Source organism: Bubalus bubalis, chromosome 18 (genome assembly GCF_019923935.1).
Source record: "Bubalus bubalis isolate 160015118507 breed Murrah chromosome 18, NDDB_SH_1, whole genome shotgun sequence".
In the NCBI taxonomy this organism is placed as follows: domain Eukaryota; kingdom Metazoa; phylum Chordata; class Mammalia; order Artiodactyla; family Bovidae; genus Bubalus; species Bubalus bubalis.
This window is the reverse complement of record NC_059174.1, coordinates 24,972,132-24,987,948: the sequence shown is the minus strand read 5'-3', so window position 1 is coordinate 24,987,948 and position 15,817 is coordinate 24,972,132. Positions and strand designations below refer to the sequence as shown.

The window sequence follows — 15,817 nt, the reverse complement described above, 5'->3', positions numbered from 1 at the left end:
CCAGTGTGTTCTCTTGACAAAACTCTGTTAGCCTTTGCCCTTCTTCATTTTGTTCTCCAAGGCCAAGCTTGCCAATTACTCCAAGTATCTCTTGACTTCCTACTTTTGCATTCCAGTACCCCATGATGAAAAGGACATCCTTTTTTTTTTTTTTTTTTTTTTTTGGTGTTAGTTCTAGAAGGTCTTGTAGGTCATCATAGAACCATTCAATTTCAGCTTTTTTGGCATTAGTGGTTGGGGCATAGACTTGGATCACTGTGATATTGAATGGTTTACCTTGGAAATGAACAGAGATCATTCTGTTGTTTTTGAGACTGCACTCAAGTACTGCATTTCGGACTCTTTTGTTGACTATGAGGGCTATTCCATTTCTTCTACTCCTGCATATTAGACAAGGAGTATTTTAAAGTGGTTACTTTTTATGAATATGCACAAAACTGAAAATATTTTTATTAGTCCCCAAATAGTAGAATAAAAATGTTTTTAGTGTTAAAAAAAATAACCAGCCTGAATTAATCCTCATGTCAAGGAGATACATTTTGGAGTGGCAAATATTGCCCCCACTAAGAATGTGCTTATTAACCAGTTGAGTATCTTCTTTGGAGAACTGTCCATCCAAGTCTTTGCCCATTTTGTTATTGGGCTGTCGGTACCTTTTTATGCCATCAGATTCTCATAAATACATGTACCATGTGCTTTTATTGCCCACTATTCACAGAGGCAGAAACTGAGGCTCAGAGGGACCAAATAACTTGTTCCAGACACACAGCTGGTGAGAGTTCCTATGTCTGTCTGAACCTGTGACCTATGCCCTTCATGATGCTTTTCCATGCCTCTCAGTTAGTGTTTCGGGTGTCTGGAGCCTCAACCCTGGAAATCTCACTGTAAGAGCCAGATCCAAAAGGGAGCAAAGGCCACTTGTGCCAAGATATCCATGGAACAGACTGCACACTGAGGAAATAATGAAGATGCAGCAAGAGCAGAGAAGTCCTTTTTCTGGTTGTTTTTGGCAGAGTAAGCTGTGTCCAGGAACTCCTCCAGGGAAGCAGACCCATTTTAGGCCCCAGGGAAGTTTGGCACCAGATGAACTAGATACTCCCCAAATCCACTCCCTCTTCTTCCTGGATATACAGCTTGGCTGTACTTCCCAGCATCCTTTGCTGTTAGGGAGGTCATGTGACTGAGTTCTGCCAATGGCACATGGGCAGAAGTGATGAGCCCGTTTCTGGCCCAGCTCATGAAGTCTTCCCACAAGCTTCCATTCTCTTTTCCCATCTTCTGGATGATGGATAGGAGACCTGGTCCTGGAGGAGGTTGGAGCCATGAGAGGGAAGCAGCTTGGGTCTTTGAATGACCACATGGGTTGGAAGGTCACCACAGACCAGGAATGCCCGGTCAGACTTCATGTGAGAAGACAAAACCTTGTATGGAGTTGAGCCACTGAGATTCGTGGGGTTGTTTTTGCAAGTAGCATTTCCTGACTAATACACTCTCCTCTGTCTCTGTGTTCTTCCTTGAAGGGGGAAGGTTAAGGTTGGGCTATTGAATGAGTGAATGAATATGCTTCTCAAAGATCTACACTTGAGGACTGAATGAATGATTTCATCAACTCCTACTGTCAAGTGGTCCCAGGGTGGACACATGTCTGGGGTTCCCTGCTGGCACCTGCTCGGCTACTTCCCAGGTCCTGAGGTCTGGCTGAGACTCCCCACCCTCTCACAGGGTGACCTTGTGCAAGCCAGCCCATGTACCAATGTCAAGGGCTTCTCCTCCGGGAGAGAGGGGGCCGTGGGTCTCCTGCCCCACCTCACAGGAACAGCACATGCCAAGGAACAAAGCAGACACTGTTGCAGAGGATTTATTTTCCAGAAGGCCTGAGGGGCAGGGGCAGTGGCATGGGCAGGACAGGAGCAGAGGGAGATCCCAGAACATTTGGAGGCCATGTGCATGGGCAGCGGGCAGGTTAACACTTCTAGTACCTATAGTGGACAAATGCCCTTGGGCTGTAGGAGGGGACAGAAGCCCTGAAAGACACTGATGTTTATGCCTGGCAAAGCCACATTCTCTGTGGCTTCCACCTGAGCCTAACAGCAAATCCCTTCGGATGGGTATTCCTATTCTCAGGTGAGGCTCAGAGAGGTTAAATGTTCTCCTCAGGGTCACACAGTGACAACCACCCTGCCATGCTGCATCAGGGTCCCTCAGAAAGGAAAAAGCACAGATACCTGGGGAACCTGTTGTCCCCAAAGAGCTCCAGATGAGTCCCAAATCCCAGTCATTAGCCTGGCCACAGCCACCTGAGAACAACCTCCATTCGAGGCTCTTTCCCTTAACTATACCCCACACATTCACTTCAGGGGTCAGGAAATCACTGCCTTGTTCCCATCCCACACATTTCCTAGAAGTTCTTCCCATCATTTATTTGGCCTTTTAAGCATTTGCCTTCTTTACTTACACAAATATAACTAGAGCTTATAATACCAAGCCAAGTGTAGTCATTCACACTGTAGCATGAATTTCATTATTAGCTATTTGGGAAAGGAGGAAGAAAAAATGAGGGACTGTGAAGAGTCCCTCTGAAGAAATCAGGCCTGGATGTTGGAGGTTGGAGGGGCAGTAAAAACCCAAGGGAAGCAAGAAGGTTAAAGACCTTTAACATGCAGGTAAAATGGGGGAGAAAAGTGATTCTGGGCAAATTTGAGGCTTCCTAATGGACCCCACCAGCCCTTCTCTAGATGACCTTAAGTCTCTGTATTGATGCATGAGAGCCTTTGGGAGGCGGGAGAGAGAAACTACTTTCATTGACTCAGTCTGCAGCCTGTTACTGAGCTCTGATTCTGAACCAGCCCCTGTGCTCTGTGCTGGAGGCCAGGAGACCAAAGTAACTCAGGTGTGGATGTTGGTCTAGCTGGTAGGGCTGGAGGACAAGCTCCCAAGTCCTGAGAATTCTGGGCAGATGGTGATCAGTGTTGTTAAAGAGAGGCAGAGGGCCCATGGAAATTTAAAAAACTGAATCTCAATTACTGGCTGCTTAGGTCAAGTGATGATGCCCTGGAGGACAGATGGGGTCGGACAGGTGCAGAAAATGGAAAGACATTCTGGGTATCAGGAGCAGCCCAGGAAAAGAGCCAGAAGTGGAAAGGTATGACATGGGTTGGGAGAACAGGGAGCTGGAACCCAACATGCATGAAGGGAAATGAGGCAGGACTGGAGACTGAGGTGCCAAGCTCAGGAGCTCTGACCTCAGCTGAGGGCAATGGGGAGCCATGGAAGGGTTTGGAGCAGAGGAGTGACTGACCAGGATGGTGGATCCTCTGGCTTTGGTGGGGCAGAGGGTGGGTTGGAGGGTAAGAGGGGAGATGAGAGTCACAGCTGGAGGCTTGACTGAGGGTGACAGCTGCAGGGATTAAGCTCTCTCAGCACTGAAAGAGTCGTTGGCACAGGCTCATGTCAGGAAGCCGCTGTAACAGGAGGGAGGTGGGGATCTGTGAGCCTTCCTGGAAGAACCAAGGCCACGGTCATCAGAGCAGGGCCTGCCTCATTGGTTCAGCTTCTGGAGAATCTTCTTCACCCAGTGCTGTTTGGGGTCAGCACAGATCTCTCGGTCCTTCACAGTCAGCAAGCTGGAAGGGAGAAACACCAGGGGGAGAAGGAAGCCTCATTAGCATGCAGCAAGGATGCCATGGTCCACTGCAGACGGTTTGCATACAGCAGGTGACTCATAAATGCAGGTGACTCACATGTCTTAAGAAGGACAGGGGGAATAAACATCAAGGACTTCCCATACCTTCAGCCCCAGCCCCAAGCGCCAGGACAGGCCAGGAAATAGAATGCACATGAGGCTCATAATCACTGCTGACACTGTCTTGGGAGAGAGTATCGGGTAGTGGATAGTGGCCAAGAGCATGAACTTTGGAACCAGCTTATCTGGGATTAAAGTTCTAGCTCTACCACTTGTTAGCGAGTCCCTTAACTTCTCTGAGCTTCTGTTTTCACATTTGTAAAATGGGCGCGATAACTATGGTCCAACTTCCTGGGAATCTGATGACGATTTGATGAATTAATATATAAACTGATGTGCTCACGACAGTGCACAGCAGACAGTAGATGCTATATAATTGTGCCATGAGCTGGCCCAAAGGTCTGTTTTTAACTTTTTTTTAAAAGGCAGAGGAACCAGTGATCAAATTGCCAACATCTGCTGAATCATCAAAAAAGCAAGAGACTTTCAGAAAAACATCTATTTCTGCTTTATTGACTATGCCAAAGCCTTTGACTGTGTGGATCACAATAAACTGTGGAAAATTCTGAAAGAGATGGGAATATCAGACCACCTGACCTGCCTCTTGAGAAACCCGTATGCCGGTCAGGAAGCAAAAGTTAGAACTGGACATGGAACAACACACTGGTTCCAAATAGGAAAGGAGTACATCAAGGCTGTATATTGTCACCCTGCTTATTTAATTTATATGCAGAGTACATCATGAGAAGCGCTGGGCTGGAAGAAGCACAAGCTGGAATCAAGATTGCCGGGAGAAATATCAATAACCTCAGATATGCAAATAACACCACCCTTATGGCAGAAGGTGAAGAAGAACTAAAGAGCCTCTTGATGAAAGTGAAAGAGGAGAGTGAAAAAAATTGGCTTAAAGCTCAACATTCAGAAAACTAAGATCATGGCATCCGGTCCCATCACCTCATGGCAAATAGATGGGGAAACAGGGGAAACAGTGTCAGACTTTATTTTTTGGGGGCTCCAAAATCACTGCAGATGGTGATTGCAGCCATGAAATTAAAAGACGTTTACTCCTTGGGAGGAAAGTTATGACCAACCTAGACAGCATATTAAAAAGCAGAGACATTACTTTGTCAACAAATGTTCATCTAGTCAAGGCTATGGTTTTTCAAATAGTCATATATGGATGTGAGAGTTGGACTATAAAGAGGGCTGAGTGCTGAAGAATTGATGCTTTTGAACTGTGGTGTTGGAGAAGACTCTTGAGAGTCCCTTGGACTGCAAGGAGATCCAAGCAGTCCCTCCTAAAGGAGATCAGTCCTGGGTGTTCATTGGAAGGACTAATGTTGAAGCTGAAACTCCAATACTTTGGCCACCTGATGCAAAGAGCTGACTCATTTGAAAAGACCCTGATGCTGGGAAAGACTGAAGGCAGGAGGAGAAGGGGACGACAGAAGATGAGATGGCTGGATGGCATCACCAACTCAATGGACATGACTTTGGGTAAACTCCAAGAGTTGGTGATGGACAGGGAGGCCCGGCGTGCTGTGGTTCAAAGGGTCGCAAAGAGTTGGACACGACTGAGTGACTGAACTGAACTGAACTAATAAAAGTCACATAATATAAAACATACTATTTTAACCATATTTAACTGGACAGTTCAGTGGCACTAAGTACATTCACATTATTGTGCAACTCTTACCATCATCCATCTTCCGAATTTTTCACCTTCCTGAACTGAAAGTCTGTCCCTATTGAACACTATCTCCCCACCCATCCTCCCACTCTCTGGCCCCTGTCATCTACCAATGTACTTTCTGACTATGAATTCAACTATTCTTAGGTACCTCATGGAAATGGAATCAAACAGGATTTGGCTGCACCTAATGTATATTGAAATGCATTTTTAAGGTTCACTTGGTATATGTTGGCCTGAACTTTTAACATTGATTTTCTTCATAAATCCTTCAACGACCCTGTGAGCCTCCAGTATTCTATCTGCTTCATAGTGAGGAAAGTGAGGCCCAATGAGGTAAAGGAACTTGCCCAAGGGCCAGAGCTGGTAAGACCTGCCTTATCGTGCTTGCTGTAAACTGGATGCTCTGGGGCAGGGCCTTCAGAGAACATCCCCATCCGGGCCCGCCCTGGAGAGACCTGAGAGCAGACAAGAGTGGGGAGCAACAGCCCAAGACCACGTGGCAGTTGTGGGCTCGGGCTTCCACTTTTGCCAGAGCTACAACAAACACCCCTGATCTGCACACGTGTGTGCACACATACACACAGATGACCAATGAACAGAAAGAACAAAAAAGGCAGCAAAGCAGGATTGATCTTGGCCATGGACAGCCTGCCCTGGCTGCTCTGTGGCACCGGACAAGGCCTGGCCATTCATTGAACCACATTCCTTCTAGAATCCCTTCTGGCTCAAGATCTAATAATCACATGTGTCCCTGGTGGCTCAGTGGTAAAGAATCCATGTGTCAAGGCAGGAGACTCAGGTTCAATCCCTGGGTTGGAAAGATCCCCTGGAAAAGGAAATGGCAACCCACTCCAGTGTTCTTGCTGGAAAATCCCATGGACAGAGGAGCCTGGTGGGCTACAGTCCACGGGGTCACAAAAGAACAACTAAGAAACTGAGCGACTAAACAACAGCAACTGCCTCTCACTGAGCATCTATTAAATGCCAGAAATTGAGTATTACACCTCCCACTTCCTATTATCATGCCCTGCGACGCTCAAAAAGGCCCCATAACTCACTGTGTCCATTTACCCACCTGTAAAAAGGAGATTTCACAGTACCTGCTACACTGAGTTGTTTGAAGGACTACTATTTATTAATATTTATAAAGTGTTTACAACAGTAACTGGCACTTAACAAGCACTCTCTACACGTTTGATAAAAATAAATGAAGGTGGCCATTCCCATTATACTGATGGGGAAACTGAGGTCCAGTATTGAAGTAACCAAGACCCTAGCAGGGCTTCCTGCTTCAGTCTTCTTGCATTTTACCCCTTTGAGGGGTGGAAGATGAATGAGAAGGATGAAGATGAGAAGATGACACAGACCCAAAGGGGCTCATGAATCCCCAGGTTCAAACATCCCAGCAGACTCCAGGCCAAGGAAAATGAACCAAAGAAGCTGAGAGAAAGCAGCAAAGGAGAACAAGGACCCAAGAGTCCTGGTTCCAGCCTGGGCAACCTTGAACAAGTCATTTCTCCTCATCCCATCCTGAGGCTGTTTCTCTATCTGTGAAATGGAAATAATAGCACCTCCTTGTAGGATCACTATGAGAATGAAACAGTCATGCTCAGAACAGTGCCTGGCCCAGAGGAAGCACTTAGTGTCAGCTCTTAATATTCTCCTGGTAAGCATGGGTTGCCTCATTGAAAAGGAATGAAATAATGCCATTTTCTGCAACATGGATGGACCTAGATGGCACCCCACTCCAGTACTCTTGCCTGGAAAATCCCACGGACGGAGGAGCCTGGTAGGCTGCAGACCATGGGGTCACGAAGAGTGGGACACGACTGAGCGACTTCACTTTCACTTTTCCCTTTCATGCATTGGAGAAGGAAATGGCAAACCACTCCAGTGTTCTTGCCTGGAGAATCCCAGGGACAGGGGAGCCTGGTGGGCTTCCGTCTATGGGGTCGCACAGAGTCGGACATGACTGAAGCGACTTAGCAGCAGCAGCAGCAGCAGAGATTGTCACACTGAGTGAAGTAAGTCAGACAGAGAAGGAGAAATATCATACAACATCCCTTATATGTGCAATCTAAAAAGAAATGATACAAATGAACTTACTTACAAGATAGAAAGAGACTCACAGACTTAGACAACAAACTTATGGCTCCTGCGTGGGCGAAAGGATGGTGGAGGAGGCACAGTTAGGGAGTTTGGGATGGACATGTACACACTGCTATATTTAAAGTGGATAAGCAACAATGGCCTACTATATACAGCACATGGAACTCTGCCCAGTGTTATGTGGCAGCCTGGATGGGAGGGGAGTTTGGGGGAGAATGGATATATGTGTATGTATATCCCTTTACAGGTCCCTTTGCTGTTCATCTGAAATCATCACAACATTATTTGTTAATGGGCTATATCCCAATAAACAAAAAGAAAAAAAATTAGAATGGATTGCCTCAAATAACTAAATCTCAGGGCACTGGGGATCAGCCTGTCCCCTGCACCCTACGTCTACAGCAGCTCTACACTACCTATCTCACCATGCCCGCGGATGCACCCTCTGTGATCTCAGAACCAGGCACGTGCTGCCTGGCACAAAGGAAGTGCCCGATAAGATCTGTCGAATGATCACATGGGTTTGTTTTTTTTTTTCCTTGGTACACCCAAGCCTCAGCTGAGCCATCTAGTCCAGCCAGGGGCTCCCCCTGGCATCCGGGCGTCCGGCTGCATTCCTCCAGCCCCTGGTAGAGCCCACCCACGAGCACCTGGATCCTCCCGGCCAACACCCCTCAGGCTCTTTAGGGCCTTGTCTCCCCAGCTTCCTACTCACACCACGCCAGGTCTCCGGCAGGAATTTGAAGTCCAGTAGTAATATTTCACCAAACGCAGGGGCAGAGGGTAACGGATGTAGTCCCGGCAACAGACGCTGTCCTCCACGTTGGCACCGTAGGGGCCTGGGGGAGAGGGGTGTTCAGAGGCGTCACAGGCTGGTCTCCCTTGGCCCTCACCTCTGTCTCAGCTTTTCTGTTCTCATGCAGAAGGTTGGTGTCCAAAGGATTCTGGGCCCTCAAAGACCCCACTGGTGGATCTCTAAGAAGCCATTAAGCACCCAGAGTCTACACTCTGCATCAGCCAGCTCAGGGGGAGAGGGAGTCAGACTCACTGAGCATCAGCCATGCCCTAAGGTGACTTCCCTGATGGTCCAGGGGTTAGGACTCTGTGCTTCCACTGTAGGGGGCACAGGTTCGATCCCTAGTCAGGGAACTAAGGTTCTTTAAGTGGTATAGCACTCCCCAAAAAAACAAACAGACAGACAACAAAAAACAATGCCTAGTGTGGCCAAGAATGAAAAACCCACCAAAACTCAACCAAACAAAGGGAACAATGCTGAAGCTCTAGATGGGATCCAGAGACTGAACAGGAAGGAGCTTTAGAACTTTGCTATTCGACGTGAGGTCTGTGGATCCTCATCACCATCACCTAAGAGCTTGTCAGAAAAGCTCGGTGCCTCGTCCCAGCCAGGCTGAAACAGATGTGCACTTTGAAGAACTCTCCAGGTCTTTGGAGAATTTCCCTTCAGCTCACATCTACTTTAATCCCCTTCCTGGAGCAAATGGTGAGACTGGGGTCCAGAGAAGGAGGCGGATTTGCCCAGACCACACAGCAGGACCCGGGAGAGTGTCAGGTCAAGGGCTCAGACAGAGTCCAGTCACCCAAGCCCCGGTTCGAGTCTTACTCTACTCTGAATCACGTAACATCTCTGAGACCTAATTTCCTCCTCAGATCCAGGGGGTAATAATAGTACCTACTCTCTGGGGCCTTTAATGCAGGGAAGAGTGCTCAGGAACCCCAGTAAATGAGCAATCATTGTTCCTGACTCCCAGCCCAGTCCTCATTCCCCTACCCAACAAAGGGCAGAAGAGCAGACCTTGAGATGGAAAGAGAAATCAACAGCCCAGTGCTGAGGGGAAGTTCCGGAGCAAAAATGGAGCAGTGAGAGGGCAGGACCAGTCTTCCAAGGGAATAGCCCTTACCCCTGCTCCCACCTTTCCCCACCCAGGCGGTCCTCCTTCAGGGGCTCCTTCTCCACACCCCAAGACCCTATTCTTGAGTTCTCTAGGGGGACCCTGGGCCATGCCCACCACCACCCCTAACCCAGCTGAGGCAGATCCTAGACTCCAAGCCTTCAGCACTGCTCATTTAACAGATGTAAAGACTCAGGTCTGGTAGAAGCAATGGGACTAGCCCAACAGCTGACAGACTGGCGTCTTCGGCTCTCAGTTCAGTACTCTCTCCACCACTACTGTCTGACCTTGACTTCTGCAGAGAGCCCTGCCTCTTCCCAATCTCACCTGCCTCTGTTGCTTGAAGTATCATAGCCAGGAGGATGAGGGCAGCCAGGAGAGGGGTCTGCAGGCTGGCCATCGTTTTGACCTGTGTCCCAGCTCAGGTGTCTACAATCACCAAAGGACAGGGAGGTCTGGTATTTAAGCACTTGCTACACCCACAAGCCTCAGACACTCTTAGTCACCCGTGAGGCCAGAGTCTCTGACATTCACATTGTGAAAGAAGAACTCCCGCTTCCTTCAAAGAGGAGGAAATTCTCTGTGGCCAGGAATCACTCAAAGGGGACCCCCACGCTCACCTCTCCCTCAGTCTCAAGAGATGTGAAATCCCCCTTGAGCTGGGCGTCTTGGAGGCCTGTGCTCCCTGGGGTCTGCTGGCTGTGTGGTCTTGGCCATGTCACTGGACGTCTCTGGGTCTCAGTTTACCCATCTGGAAATGGGGGAGATGTTTTCAGAGTCCCACTGACTTACCCCAGTGGTTGTTTGTAAATCAAGTGAGAATGGGGACAGGAGACAAACAGCCCCAAGCCCTCACCTGGAACTGAGGCCCATCTTGTCCCCTTGGTGACCTTCATCATGGATGTGTCTTCAAAGGGAGAAGCCTATGGACCCCTTGGCTTATTTTCTCTCCCACATCACCAGCATTCTCCAGGGCTTATCACAAGGTCTCAACTTGGGCCAGTTCATGGTCATTTATATTTCCAAGTTCCCTTGTGGCTTAGCTGGTAAAGAATCTGCCTGCAATGCAGGAGACCTGGATTCCATCCCTGGGTTGGGAAGATCCCCTGGAGAAGGGAAAGGCTACCCACTCCAGTATTCGGGTCTGGAGAATTCAATGAGTCACAGAGTCAGACACAACGGAGTGACTTTCACTTTCTTTCTGTCCTTCTTTCCAGCTGTCTCTACCCTCTTCCTCAGCTACCCCCTTCTCAATCTACCACCATGTCCCACTGATCCTACTTCCTAAGTCTCTCTCAGATCTGTCCCCTTATCTCTGTCCCCATTGTCCCTACCCTGTCCTGGCTGCCTCCACCCCAGGCTCAGGTGCTGGCCCCTCATTCCCCACTCCACAATGCAGTGACCAGAGGGAGCAGCCCTGATTCCAACCTCCACACGCCTGCTTCAAAACCCTTCTGCGCCCCCGCTAAACCCATTCTCCTGATTGTGACCTTCAAGACCTCTATTCCAGATACGACCCTCCCCCCTAAAACTGGTCTCCCTCCCATGAGGAATCACATCACTCTCCTCACAGTTCCTCAAAGAGGTCTGTGGCCTGTCCCTGGCCATGTATGCCCTTTCCACTTCCCTACTGCATAAACTCCTACTCGTGCATCAGGAGCCGTTTGAAATGTCAGCCTCTAGGTAAGCACACCCCCTCAGGACTTAAAATTCTTTGGGGTGACCTAGAACATGGACTCAAATAAATTACATCATATTTTCTCTTTCTTGGGCTCCTCCCAGAAGCCAAATTGACTCATCTCTTGGAAAGCAGGGTCTCCATTTATTTTCTTGGCAGTCCAGGGTCTCCCAAGAGTGGGGTACATTGTGGGTGCTCAGAATACATCTAATGGAGGAGAAAAAAGGGACTTGGAAGTAAGTGGCTGAGCCAGCCTGGAGTTCAGGACTCAGCAGTACTCTACTTGTAAAGGGATCCAGCCATTCATTTATTCATCCATTCAACAAATACTTATTGAGCCCTTGGTAGACAAAATAATGAACCCCCCAAAACGTCCACATGTAATTCCCTGAACTTGTGAATATGTGACCTTAAATAGTAAAAAGGACTTTGCAGTTGTGTTTAAGTTCAAGCCCTTCAAACAGAGAGACTTCCGGGATTATCTGGATGGACTCAATCCAATCTCAGGGACATTATAGGAAGGGCCAGCAAATGCATCAGACACAGACAGGATAAGGGATGACATAAGCAGAAGTTTACATGATATGATGCTGTGAGCCCAGGAATGCAGGCAGCCTCTAGGAGGTGGGAAAGGCAAGGAAACAAATTCTCCCCTAGGGATTCCAGAAGGAAAACACCCCTGCCAACACCTTGATTTCATATCACTGAGACTGATTTAGGACTTCTGACTTTCTAAACTGTGCATGGGTGCGTGCTCAGCTGCTTCAGTAGTGTCTGACTCTTTGCTACCCCACGGACTATAGCCCACCAGGCACCTCTATCCATGGGATTCTCCAGGCAAGAATACTGGAATGGGTTGCTGGGCCCTCCTCCAAGGAATCTTCCGCATCCAGTGATCAAATCCATGTCTCCTGCATTGCAGGCAGATTCTTTACCCACTGAGCCACCTCTGAACTGTAAGATAGCAAATTTGTGTTGTATTAAACCACCATTTATCACAGCACAAGGGGAGACTAATACAATAACCCGCCATGTGCAAGGTACACCACCAGGATCTGGGGACACAGCAGTGAACCTTGGAGACAGACAATAAACAGAGGGAAAAAAAAAATAAGCAAGGTAATGTCAGGCTGCAGTGAGCACCGTGAAGGAAATGAAACGGAGCAAAACAGACGGTGGCCATGGGAAAGCAGGCTGTGTAGTCTATGAGGGGTGACATGCAAGCTGAAATTCAGATGATACTAAGAAGCCCACCAGGGAGGAAAGGGCAAGGGTCAAGTGTGAGAGGGCTGAGAAGCTGGGGCAGAGTGAGTGCGGGAACAGAGGGCAGCCGGCTGGGAGAGGCGGGCGGGGCCTGTTCAACTACGATTCCTATGGGCTTCCTGATGGATCTGCCCTGGAAGTGCATAGCATTGCTTTGGAAGACCTCGTCAAAAGCCACTCACAGAAGGACAAATACTGCATGATTACCATTCTGTGGGGTTCCTGGAGGAGTCAAATTCATAAAGACAGGAACTAAAATGGTGGTTACCAGGGGCTGGAGGGCAGAGGGAATGAGGAGTTAGTCTTTAATGGATACAGAGTTTCAGTTTGGGAAGACAGAAAAGTTGTGGAGATGGATGGTGCAGATGGTTGCACAACTTGGTGGTCCAGTGGTCAAGAATCCACCTACCAGTGCAGGGGACACAGGTTCCATCCATGGTCCAAAAACTCCACATGCCGCACGGGGCAACTAAGCCCGGTGCTGCAACTACCGAGCCTCAAACAAGAGAAGCCACGGACTGCAAGGAGAAGCCTGAGCACTGCAACCAGGGAGCAGCCCCCGCTGACAGCAACTAGAGAAAGCCTGCCTGCAGCAGTGGAGACCCAGCACAGCCAAACTAAATAAAGAATTTAAAAAGTGAATGTATTTAATGCCACTGAACTGTATACTTAAAAAGTGATTACAACGGTAAATTTTACATGATGTATATATTATCAATTAAAAGTAAGAAAACAAAAGCATATGAAAAGATATTTCACATCTTATGTCATCAAGGAAATGCAAATTAAAGCAATGAGGAGATACCACTACACACCTATGAGAATGGCCAAAGTCTGGGACACTGACAACAGGGAGGCTGTGGAGCAACATGGATCCATTCGTTGCTGGTGGGATGTTAAACAGTACAGCCATTTCGAAAGTCTGGAGGCTTCCTACAAAACTGAGTATGCTTTTACTGTCTGGTCCAATGATCACAATCCTTGGTATTTACCCAAAGGAAAACTGAAAACTTATGTCCTCACAAAAGCCTATAGTTTAGCAACTTTATTCCTAATTGTCAAAAATTTAGGAGCAACCAAAATGTCCTTCAGTAGGTGAATGGGTAAAATGTGGTACTTCAGACAATGGAATTATTCAGTTCAGTTCAGTTGCTCAGTCATGTCCGACTCTTTGCGACCCCATGAACCGCAGCACGCCAGGCCTCCGTGTCCATCACCAACTCCCAGAGTTCACTCAAACTCATGCCCATTGAGTCGGTGATGCCATCCAGCCATCTCATCCTCTGTCATCCCCTTCTCCTGCCCCCAATCCCTCCCAGCATCAGAGTCTTTTCCAATGAGTCAGCTCTTTGCATGAGGTGGCCAAAGTACTGGAGTTGCAGCTTTAGCATCATTCCTTCCAAAGAACACCCAGGACTGATCTCCTTTAGAATGGACTGGTTGGATCTCCTTGCAGTATTCACTGCTAAAAAGAAAAGAGCTATCAAAGTGTGAAAAGACACGGAGGAAACTTAAATGCATATTACTGTTCTTGTTGTTTAGTCGCTAAGTCATGTAGCCCACCAGGCAGCCCTGTCCATGGGATTTCCCAGACAAGAATCCTGGAGTGGGTTGCCATTTCCTTTTCCAATGACTAGCTAAGTGAGAGAAGCCAATTTGAAAAGGCTAACTACTGTATGACTCCAACTATATGACCTTTCAGAAAAGGCAAAACTATGATAAAAAGATTAGTGGTTACCAGGGGTTAGAGGGAAGAAAAGATGAATAAGTGGAGTGCAGAGGAGTGTTAGGGCAGTGAAAATACTCCATATAATACCATAACGATGGATACACATCATTGTATTTTGGTCCAAACCCATACACCACACACCAAGAGAGAATAAACCATAATATTATAAACTATAGCCTTTGGTGGTTACAATGTGTCAAAGTAGGCTCATCAGTTGTCACAAATGCACACTCTGGAGGGGGATGTTAATAGCGAGGGAGCCATGCATGTGTGGCGGGAGGGAGTACACAGGAAATTTCTCTACCCCCTTCTCAGTTTTGCTGTGAACCCAACTACTCCAGAAAATTGTCTTGAAAGAAAAAAGAAAGGTGTTACCCAGAGTCTAATCAAGCTCTAGCCCTGAATCCCGTTTTATAAGAAATACAGGGTCTAGAGGAAGATGAATGATTCCACGAGAAGGCAGATAACTGCAGAAGGTGGAACCTTCCAGGCCTCCAAAAAGACAGCTGTCTGGGGATCAACACATAGTCAATGTTCTTTTTTTTACAAAATGTGGATTAGGGACATTGAAGATTAAAAGTGATTTAAGAGACAGTCAAATATGTACAATGTATAGACTAGTTGAATCCTAATTTTGAGAAACAGTTATAAAAGATCTTTTGAGGACAAACATGGAAATTTATTTATTTTTCTTTTTTCTTTTATTTTTTAAATTTTATTTTTAATCAGAGGATAATTGGTTAACAGTGTTGTGTTAGTTTCTGCTATACAACCACATGAATTAGCCATATGTATACAAATATCCAGGCATCCCCGGTGGCTCAGCAGTAAAGAATCCACCTGTAATGCAGGAGACACAGGAGATGTGGGTTCAATCCCTGGGTCAGGAAGATTCCCCTGGAGGAGGAGATGGCAACCCACTCCAGTATTCTTGCCTGGAAAATCCCATGGACAGAGGAGCCTGGCCAGAAGCAGTCCATGGGTTGGCAAAGAGTCGACACAACTACAGTGACTGAGCACACAGGAATACATATTTCCCTTCCCTCGTGAGCCTCCTCCCCACCTCACCCCGTCACACCCGTCTAGGTTACCATAGAGCACAGAGCTAAGCTCCCTGAAACCAGGAAATTTAAATGTAATATGAAATTAGGGCTTTATTGTTGATTTTCTTAGGTATGATAAAGACTATAAAGGTGTGTAGGAGAATGTCCTTGTTTTTAAGAGATGCACCTGAAGTTTTTAGGGGTGAAATTCATGATGATCTTATTTTCAAAGAGTTCAGTTCAGGTGAGGTATTCATGTATATGAGTACATATTGATGTGTGTATAGAGAGAGATGTGTGTATATATGTATGTGCATATATGCATACGTATGTATGTACTGCATATACATATAGGTGCACGTGCATACAAGTGTGCATATGCCTACATCTGTGTGTTGTATACATATACATGTAAGTATGTACACTTGGTATGTGTGTGTGCGCATGCATATATATGTGCAAATGTGAGTTACGTGTGTGTGTGTATATGGATATACCTGTACAATATCCCAAAGAAAGCAAACACAGCTAGATGTTAACCATGTTACAGTGCAGTGGTAGATACACTGGTGATCCTTAAACTGCTCTAACAACTTTCCTGAAATTTTTAAATGTTTCATAAGAAAACACGGGGAGAAAAGAAGAAGTAT

At 47.1% G+C, this 15,817-nt stretch overlaps 1 protein-coding gene across 1 annotated transcript; it reads right to left on the bottom strand.

The window, feature by feature from the left end:
• Positions 1–2,085: 2,085 nt before the first annotated feature.
• On the bottom strand, positions 2,086–9,901 carry CCL22 (C-C motif chemokine ligand 22). The gene is made up of 3 exons (XM_006059060.4): positions 9,782–9,901; positions 8,260–8,383; positions 2,086–3,623 (listed from the first exon to the last, which is right to left on the bottom strand). Exons 1-3 carry the CDS (start codon positions 9,852–9,854, stop codon positions 3,539–3,541), a joined length of 282 nt encoding a protein of 93 aa, XP_006059122.1. The 5' UTR covers positions 9,855–9,901; the 3' UTR covers positions 2,086–3,538.
• Between the last annotated feature and the right edge of the window lie 5,916 nt (positions 9,902–15,817).